General features: G+C 42.4%; 1 protein-coding gene across 1 annotated transcript in view; it reads right to left on the bottom strand.

Moving 5' to 3' along the window:
• Positions 4,279-10,655, bottom strand: part of KIAA0391 (KIAA0391 ortholog) — a 136,012-nt gene continuing 129,635 nt past the window's right edge. The window contains exons 7-8 of the mRNA XM_005695233.3: positions 7,752-7,947; positions 4,279-4,591 (exon numbers count right to left, since the gene is read on the bottom strand). Coding sequence (XP_005695290.1) covers positions 4,460-4,591; positions 7,752-7,947 — 328 coding nt within the window. The 3' untranslated portion in view covers positions 4,279-4,459. The remainder of the gene's footprint in view (positions 4,592-7,751; positions 7,948-10,655) is intronic.

Genomic DNA, 10,655 nt, shown 5'->3' with positions numbered 1-10,655 from the left:
CTGCAATACTTGTGACATATTTATACAGAAGAACTGTCATTTATCTGAAATTCAAATTTAACTGGGAGACTATTTTACCTGGCAACCCTACTCTCATCCTGTGGGTTATCAGAGGCTCAAGCAGCTGCTTTGTTCCACTTACTGAGAGCTCTGTCTGCCTAAGTCCCAGCTCTGAAAGAACTCAGACCTAAACCCCACAATGTCATCACACTGGTCTCTGTCCCTCTGCTTCCAGTCATTCCCACAAGGGCTCCCTAGATGTTTCTCATTCTAGAAATTCCAAGTTGCTGAAAGCTGGGCAAAAGTACCAGGTCCAGGACTCCATTTAGCTTTGCCCTCAATTATCCTGGTAATTTTGATTTTTAGCAAAGACTCATCATGATAGGCCAGAATTCAGGTGCCTAAACTGATGAAAGTGGAGAGTGAAAAAGTTGGCTTAAAGCTCAACATTCAGAAAATGAAGATCATGGCATCTGGTCCCATCACTTCATGGGAAATAGATGGGGAAACAGTGTCAGACTTTATTTTGTTGGGCTCCAAAATCACTGCAGATGGTGACTGCAGCCATGAAATTAAAAGACGCTTACTCCTTGGAAGAAAAGTTATGACCAACCTAGATAGCATATTCAAAAGCAGAGACATTACTTTGCTGACTAAGGTCCGTCTAGTCAAGGCTATGGTTTTTCCTGTGGTCATATATGGATGTGAGAGTTGGACTGTGAAGAAGGCTGAGCGCCGAAGAATTGATGCTTTTGAACTGTGGTGTTGGAGAAGACTCTTGAGAGTCCCTTGGACTGCAAAGAGATCCAACCAGTCCATTCTGAAGGAGACCAATCCTGGGATTTCTTTGGAAGGAATGATGCTAAAGCTGGAACTCCAGTACTTTGTCCACCTCATGCGAAGAGTTGACTCATTGAAAAAGACTCTGATGCTGGGAGATTGGGGGCAGCAGGAGAAGGAGACGACCGAGGATGAGATGGCTGGATGGCATCACCGACTCGATGGACGTGGGTCTGAGTGAACTCTGGGAGTTGGTGATGGACAGGGAGGCCTGGCATGCTGCGATTCATGGGGGTTGCAAAGAATCGGACACAACTGAGCGACTGAACTGAACTGACCTAACATATCCTTCCTTTCTATGCCTCCTTTAGAATGAAGTTATCAGGGAAAAAGAAATCTATTAATAACATGAACACATATGCGTCTTATAATATCTTAAGACAGTTTTTTTAAAAAGCAAGAAACTTGCTAGAGGACCAGGGAAGCAGTAATTATATTTAAGCACAAACTTGAAGAGAAAAATTCATTTAATGTGAAGAACAAGGCATCTGAGGTGAGACAGTCCCAGTGGAACCCTAAGAGAATGAACTCTGGCTTCTCCTTTGAGATGTTCTCTTTATTGGATCTGAGAACAGCATGAGGAAAAGAGAATATAAACTCAGGGGCATGCCAGGGGGAAGTACAAAGCACTTTAGAAATACTTTTCAGTGGCAGAGTTTCAAAGCCTTCGTTGTTCATGGCTGGCTGACTCTAAAGAAACTCTCAATCCAGGGCGCAGGTTTTAAAGAATTCCTTCTTCCCACAGTGTCTGGGACTTTGAATTAGACAGGTAGCTTTTGTTTCACTCAGGTGATCAGAATACAAAGGTAGCCCAAGCGCTGGGTACCAGCTGTCTTCATTCAGAGAAAAATCTGCACACCCCAGGGTTCCATGTCAGTGCAATTGACTCTGAGCAGCCTAAAATTCCCCTCCTTCTGGACAAATGACAGATGCACCTCAATTTACCTCCAACAGAGATCAGGGGTTTTGTTTTGGAAAGGCATCAAAGAGTTCAAAAATAATATAATTTCCCTACCACAGTTTTCTACCCTGATGAGCCACTATGGAAACGTGGGCCCTTTAAGACATAGTCCTCCCCGTTCCCTTTCTCTTGTTTCCTACTTTCTCTTTTGTAGCTAACAAAGTTTCTAAATCTATACACCGGATGCTCTACCATTCAGGCTGAGTTTTTATGAACTACTCTAGCCTAAATCACAGTGTACAGTACAAGAAAGACTATTTGGCTGAGAATCAGAAGAGCTGGATTATGGCTGAAATGTCTCCACTAACTAGCTGTGGGATCCAGGGGAGCCATCGCATCTTTCTCTTCTATAAAATGCAACTGTTTGGCCTTACGTTCTTCAAGGTTCACTCCTGCTCCAAAGTCCCACATTCTTTCTGCATCCTACCCCATCCCTAGGAGCAACTTGTGAGGAATCTGCATTAAGCTTTTAGACAGGCTTATTTAACAAATGCATTTCCCCCTAATTTTCTTTAAACTAGGATAGTTCCTTTAAAAAAAAGTTTAGCTCACTGAAAGCCCAGTGTTCTAAGTATGTAGTTCATGAAATTTACGAATAAAGGGTGGATTTGAGAGCATTCTGACTCTCATCATCTTTCAATGCCCTCAATTTATCAGACCCTTGTCTGGAGAGCTCCTTCCTCTGGGGGTGGCAGTGTTGAATCCAATAATGGGTAAGGAGATCAAACATCCCTGCCTCTGTTTTTCCTGGATTGTTTCCCTGTGCATAATATATACCCTATATATATGGTATATATCTGTGTACATGGTCTTATGCAAATTAGGTCGCTGTTCATTTCATGTAAATAACTTTTTAATGCTAATATACTTTTTTCAGTTATGTTGTTGTAAATGCATCAATTTTAAGTGTTTAGTGTGATGAATTTTGACTAACATTACATACACTATCTTTGCACCACCCAGAACCTTCCATCACCCCCACAAAGTAAGTTCTCTTGTGCCCTTATCCTCAGGCAACTACTATTCTGATTTTTTCTAGCATAGATTGGTTTTGCCTATTCTTGAATATGAAGTCATATAGTATGTATAAGGAAAAATCTATTATTGTGTTGCAGACATGAATTTTTTTCAGTTAAAAACAAGAAATACATTGCCAAAAAGGGAAAAAATACACTGCCAAGCAAGCAAGTAAAACAGAAATGCAATTATGAAAATTTACTCACTTTGGTAAAGTAAGCCAAACTTGATGAAATGAAACAAATCTGTATGATTTAGAAAACCCTCATCCCAAGTGATGGAATTAATGAAAGTGAAAGTCACTCAGTCGTGTCCAACTCTTTGGGACTCCATGGACTATACAGTCCATGTAATTATCCAGGCCAGAATTCTGGAGTGGGTAGCCTTTCCCTTCTCCAGGGTATCTTCCCAACCCAGGAATTGAACCCAGGTCTTCCTCACTGCAGGTGGATTCTTTACCAGCTGAGCCACAGGGCAAGCCCAAGAATACTGCAATGAGTAGCCTATCCCTTCTCCAGTGATCTTCCCAACCCAGGAATTGAACTGGGGTCTCCTGCATTGCAGGTGGATTCTTTACTAACTGAACTATCAGCGAAGCCCAATGGAATTCACAAAATGATGTATCAATCCTGAAAAGGCATTATAGGATGAAGAAAAATGATCATAGTCTAAAAAGAAGGAAGTGCCCCCTTTCCTCCAACCCAAATCACTGGATACTAAGTAAAAGTTGCTAATAAGCCTTTGACATCTGAGCCAATTTATCAGAGCTTCATAAGTCATTCACTGTGGGTAGGAGATAACATGTAGAGGATGAGATGATACCAGAAATGGAGAAGGGGTTTACAAATAACCTGGAGCCCAACAGTAGATGAACTGGTTCTGCTATTGATGGACCTGGAAGGGCAGCAAAAAGGATACCAGAAGACCCTATTGCCCATGTAAGTGGAATGGCTGGCCCAATAAGAGAAAGGTAGGCATCACTCTGTCTTCCCTGGTGGCTCTGAAGTAAATAATCTGCCTGCAATTCAGGAGTTGGAGGAGACTCAGGTCTAATCTCTCGGTTGGGAAGATCCCCTGGAGGAGAGCATGGCAACCCACTCCAGTATTCTTGCCTGGAGAATCCCATGGACACAGGAGCCTGGTGGGCTATAGTCCACAGGGTCACAAAGAGTCGGACATTACTGAAGTGACTTAGCACACACCAATGCAGGCATCACTCTGTATTGAGTTCCCAAACTTCAGATAAGCATTCAGTCAGTTCAGTCACTCAGTTGTGTCTGACTCTTTGAGGCCCCATGAATCGCAGCACGCCAGGCCTCCCTGTCTATCACCAACTCCTGGAGTTCACTCAGATTCACGTCCATGGAGTCAGTGATGCCATCCAGCCATCTCATCCTCTGTCGTCCCCTTCTCCTCCTGCCCCCAATCCTAACAAATGTTAAGGGGAAAAATGCAACCGGTTATGAAAAGATATTATATCTCATTTAATTAAAAAGTCAACTTATTGATATATAAACCAACTGGACCAAACAGGAAAAACTGAATCAAACAGAAGCAATGCTCTAAACAAGCATCAATTTAAGAGCTCTGACGCCAACCAGGAGGACACCCAGACACAAGTTTAGCATGGGGTAAGAGTCTTTACGTCTTCCGGTGAAGGCAAAGCCATTTGGTTGGCACTTCGTAGGAATATCTTTCCACCAGGTTGTCATCATAAGGTATGTGCCACGAGTCTCCAGTTGTTTGCACCACGGTGTCATAGCTGAGAATATGCTGTTGAATTAAAAAGGGAACCACACATTGAGAACAACACTAAAGGAATATCTGGCCATTTCCCTTTCTTTTCTGACAGTTTCTTAGTTTGCTTCAGAGATGTATTATCTGTCTTACTTAACGATGGATTTTCAAAGAGCAGCTAGCTCTGTGAAGATGAATTCTGGCAGTAGGAACAGTGGGGGTTGGAGGATAAAATAGGAGTTAGGATTAACAGATACACATTACTACATATAAAAGAGAAGACTTCCTTGGTGGTGCAGTAGATCAAGAATCTGCTTGCCAGGACAGGGGACATGGGTTTGATCCCTCATCTGGGAAGATTCCACACGCCAAGGAACAACTAAGCCCATGCCCAGCAACTGCTGAGCCGTGCTCTGGGGCCCTCGAGCTGCAACTGCCGAAGCCTGCACGTTCTAGGGCCCAAGAGCCAAACTACTGAGCCTCTGTGCCCCAGCTACCGAAGCCTGTGCACCTAGAGTCTGTGCTCCACAGCAAGAGTAGCCCCCACTCTCCACAATTAAGAAAAAAACCTGCGTGCAGCAATGAGGACCCAGTGTAGCCAAAAATAAAGACAAAAGAAGAAAAAAAAAAAAAAGACTTCCTCACTTAAAAAAAAAAAAGGTAAACAACAAGAACCTACTGTATAGCACAGAGAAAGATAATCAGTATAATAACCTATAATGGAGAAGAATCTGAAAAAGAATATATATATATATATATACACATATACAAACACCCCCCCACACACACATATATATATCTACCATTGTATTACTGCTGCATACTTGAAGTTGACACATTGTAAATTAACTATACTTCAATTAAAAAAAAGATGAACCCTATTGTTAGGAGTTCCTTTTTGGGGAGGTTTCATATTTAAGGTTAAGGATTTCTGTAAGAAAAAAATATATATATTCCTTTTTGTCTTTAATGATTTTGTATGCCACAGAGAAAACTTTCAAATATACAAAAATAAAGAAACAGCACAATGAACTCATATATACCCATTACCTCGGAGAGGGCAATGGCAACCCACTCCAGTACTCTTGCCTGGAAAATCCCATGGACGGAGTAGCCTGGAAGGCTGCAGTCCATGGGGTCGCTGAGGGTCGCACATGACTGAGCGACTTCACTTTCACTATTCACTTTCATACATTGGAGAAGGAAATGGCAACCCACTCCAGTGTTCTTGCCTGGAGAATCCCAGCGACGGGGGAGCCTAATGGGCTGCCATCTATGGCGTTGCACAGAGTCAGACACGACTGAAGTGACTTAGCAGCAGTAGCATACCCATTACCTGGCCTCAAAAATTATCAAAATTCATGGCTAATCTTACTTCATCATTCACCCAAAACCCCTTAGATTATTTTGAAATAAATCTCAGATATTATATCACTTTTTCTATAATTCAGTATGTATCTCTGAAAGATAAGAACTTATTTTGTAAATGTAAAAGGAATATTATTATTATACTTAAGAATTAACGACTCCTTAACATCATCAAATTTCTACTGTTTACATTTTTTCAATTACTATATGTGTGCAATTATATTTTACAGTTTGAATAGGAATTGAAATAAGGTTGTTACAGTGTGACTGGCTAAACTCTCAAGTCTCTTACAATCTAGAGCTTCTCTTTTCAACTCTATTTTTCTTGCAGTTTTTTGTTATTGAGGAAACCAGGTCCTATACTGTATCCCGCAGTTGATTTTGCTGATTGCATTTCTGTGGTATCATTTGATACCATATTTCCTACAAATGCTGTTTTTGTCTGTTTGTTGAGCCCTGGACTGTATTTACCATTGGCTAGTGTATTGGTGACTGCAGCCATGAAATTAGATGCTTATTCCTTGGAAGAAAAGTTATGACCAACCTAGAAAGATTATTCAAAAGCAGAGACATTACTTTGCCAACAAAGGTTCGTCTAGTCAAGGCTATGGTTTTTCCAGTAGTCATGTGTGGATGTGAGAGTTGGACTGAGAAGAAAGCTGAGCGCTGAAGAATTGATGCTTTTGAACTGTGGTGTTGGAGAAGACTCTTGAGAGTCCCTTGGACTGCAAGGAGATCCAACCAGTCCATTCTAAAGGAGATCAGCCCTGGGTGTTCACTGGAAGGACTGATGCTGAAGCTGAAACTCCAGTACTTTGGCCACCTCATGCGGAGAGTTGACTCATTGGAAAAGACTCTGATGCTGGGAGGGATTGGGGGCAGGAGGAGAAGGGGATGACAGAGGATGAGATGGCTGGATGGCCATCACCAACTCGATGGATGTGAGTCTGAGTAAACTCTGGGAGATGGTGATGGACAGGGAGGCCTGGTGTGCTGCAATTCATGGGGTCCCAAAGAGTCAGACACGACTGAGCAACTGAACTGAACTGAACTGAACTGAGTGTATTTTTCTATAGTAAATTGCCTTTAGATTTTCTCTTTGCTTTTACACGAGACATCCTTGAACTTACATGTATTTCAACTAGAATCAAAAAAGAACTCAATTGAGATTGTGCCACAAAAGTGGATTAAACAGGAAAAAGAGTTATTCAGCAGAAACAGAAGTATGATGAGTCATAAGACATACAGAATTTTGAGCTATGGCAAATAAATAGGAAAATAAAAAACACATATAGGGATTTGTAACTGATAACATAACTGAAGTCATAACTGATGACACTTCAGGGGTTTTCAATACATCAGTTAACGTGGGGTTGGCCTAGGAAAACATTGCTCTGGCAGACTGTGTTTTTAGGATCTGGCTAATTCCAAATACCAAACTGCTGCTGCTGCTGCTGCTGCTAAGTTGCTTCAATAGTGTCTGACTCTGTGCGACCCCAGAGATGGCAGCCCACCAGGTTCCCCGTCCCTGGGATTCTCCAGGCAAGAACACTGGAATGGGTTGCCATTTCCTTTTCCAATGCATGAAAGCGAAAAGTGAAAGTGAAGTCGCTCAGTTGTGTCTGACTCTTCGCGACCCCATGGACTGCAGCCTACCAGGCTCCATGGGATTTTCCAGGCAAGAGGGGTGCCATTGCCTTCTTGGAAATACCAAACTAAAGCTAAGAAAAACAAAACATCGAGAACTAGATGCACCGTTCTTTGACTATGTCACACTCTTACTATATAGTTGGCTCTGCTGATGTTATGGAGAGGATGGATAACATACCTGAAAGGTTATTTTTGCTCCTGGATGCTTACTAACAATTGCCAGCTGATGTCCCTGCTGCCACTTAAAGAACAGGCGCTGGGTCTTGGCATCAGGCAGACAGGCCCTGTGGTCTCGCATCAGGTCTTTTGTGATAAACTTGCAGTGGTTTCCTGAGTGCAGTGTGGCATACAGAAGGAACGGATCATCCTCAGAGCTGAGCCGGACATAAGAATGGACACAATCAAACACATGTCTAAAGAGGCAGAGAACAGCATTCTTCACCATGTTAATTACTTCTTTCTCTACTTTCCTCAGAAGTATTCTTTGCTCTTAACTGATATGATCAATCAAGGATACATATGAACCACCTGCAAGTCTTCAGCTGGTAGACAACATGATCGAGAACACAGATGGACAGCTACAGGGAAGGGAATGCTAATGCTTAGGATTCTTAGCAGTTCAACTGGACTCTACCGCTAGAAGGGAGAATTCTAATGGTAATTCTCTCTTCATACTTAAAAGCTGGTTCTTTGGGTCCCCATGGAGTTTTCCTCATCTGCCTCATCCACTACAGAGCACATCTTTTCCCTACCCCTTTCTTCACTTGAATTCAAGAAACATTCATAATACTAATAGGGCAGGAGGACACTTTCTTGCAAAAGTAAGGGGCTAACCTCAAAGCTGAAACTGGTATCTCCAAGTAGCTTCTGGGTAACCATCCTGATCAGCACCCAAAGGCACCTCCAGAGAAGAGCCAGGAGCTCAAAGTCTCCAATGAGCCCTCAACATCAGTAGTGAGTGCTTGAATACATGTGCTGTAAAAACAGCAGTAGTTACCTTGACTCAGGAGATTCAGATGGCAACATGTGATTAAGCTATATTCCTTGATCCAAACCCAAAGTGGACCCTTTACAGGATACCTTATACAGTTCCTTGACCAGGGATTGAACCTGGGCCACAGCAGTGAGACTGCCGTCCTAACCACTGTACTGCCAGAGAATTCCTCCATTTGACCTTTTTAAGAACAAATAGTTTGGACAATACTGACAAATCTTGAAGTTATCACATTCAACCCAACAAAACCTAGACTCAGGACTGAGGTTCACTCATAATCCATGCTAAGTTGTAAATCCCTTACAGGATACCTTATACTAAAGTATTTCAATTTCAAGTGTAATGATAAAATAACTGGAATCTGTCTTTAAAATAATCTTCAGGAAAAAGAAAAACTGTGGGGGTTATATGGAACAACATTAACAAATGACAGTAGTTATGGGAGCTGAGTGACAGTCATGGGGGCATTCACTGTACTATTCTCCCTAGTTTAGGTTTCAACACGCTTCTTTGGCACATTAGTGGCAAACAGAGTTAATGTTAAAAATTTAAATACTCAAATCCAAAGCCACAGAAGGTGGCTGAATCAATCTTTACCACTGGGTTTGGAATTTCAGCATATACAATATATACAGGCTCCAAACCAAGCACGAGACCAATTTCCAACAGGCTTCTTGGTTATAACACTACCGTTACTTAGTTCTTCCATCTATGAAAAATAATGATGATGGTGACAGCAACAAATATAGATGCTTTCCATGTACTTGGTGCTGTGCCAAGAGTTTCACATGTATTATGTGCAAGTATTTTCTCACTGAATCCTCATGAAGATTACCTATGAAGAAAAGAAGACACAGAGAAGGGAAACACTTCCCAGACAGGAAGTGACAGGGCCATGATCTGAACCAGGGTAGACTGATTCTCAAGCCTGCGATCCTCAGGTTTAGCCAATGCTGCCTAATGTGACTGAATGAAGGGCATTACTACTATCTTATAGTCTTGGAAAGATGGAAGCACCCACTCCATGAATAAATAAAAGAACTTAGCTACAGAAAAATGAGATTTGGTTTGGGATCTGAAGGAGGAGTTCGCTTCCAGCTTTATGCATTGAGTGCCATTTGACTTTTTTTTTTTTTGGCTGCAGTGTTTGGCCTGTGGGATCCTTAGTTCCTTGACCAAGGATTGAACCTGGGCTACAGCAGTGAGATTGCCATCCTAACCACTGTACTGCCAGAGAATTCCTCCATTTGACCTTTTTTAAGAACGAACGGTTTGGATAATACTGACAAATCTTGAAGTTATCACATTCAACCCAACGAAACCTAGACTCAGGACGAGGTTTGCTCATGATGCATGCTAAGTTGTACATAAACCTTTGTCAGCATAAACAGTATGAGAACCTAAATGCATACTAACAGTTAATACACGGTGTTGTAGATCTATGCTCCTCCTGACTAGCTACTTTCTGCATACTGTATGGACACTGTGTATTTCCTTGCTGATCATGTTTTCCATCTTCCTTTGGTTTCCTGGGAAGCTGTAGCTCATAGCAACATTCCCTTTATATTTAGAATAAAATCCAGAGCCCACGAGGTCCTCTGTAATGCAGTCCCTGCCTTCTCTGCGACCTCAGAACTGACCATCCACACTGGCCTGCCAGCTCCCCTCACTCCTGACTGACAGCCCTCTTTTCCCCCCTCCCCACCTGCGGTGGGTCTTAGTTGTGGCACGTGAACTCTTAGTTGCAGCATGCAGGATCTAGTTCCCTGACAAGGGATCAAACTTGGCCTCCCTGCACTGCGAGTGCAGAGTCTTAGCCACTAGACCACCGGGAAGGCCCTCTTTTGTTGCTGTTCAGGGCCTTTTGAATACTTGCTGTTCCTTCTGCCTGGTAGTTTCTTCCCACTATCTCTCCTCGTTTCTCAAACAACTCACTTGGTTCTCTTCAGATCTGTGTCCTCCCCAAGGCCTTTCCTGATGATCACTCCATTCACCCCCCTCAATATTGGACCTAGTCCTCTTCCAGCTCCCTACTCCCTTCACAGCTTTGATCATTGCCTGTTTATCTGTTTACCTGTCTACTGTTAC

This window comes from Capra hircus, chromosome 21 (assembly GCF_001704415.2).
Source record: "Capra hircus breed San Clemente chromosome 21, ASM170441v1, whole genome shotgun sequence".
Classification (NCBI taxonomy): domain Eukaryota; kingdom Metazoa; phylum Chordata; class Mammalia; order Artiodactyla; family Bovidae; genus Capra; species Capra hircus.
This window is presented reverse-complemented; position numbering and strand designations above follow the sequence as displayed.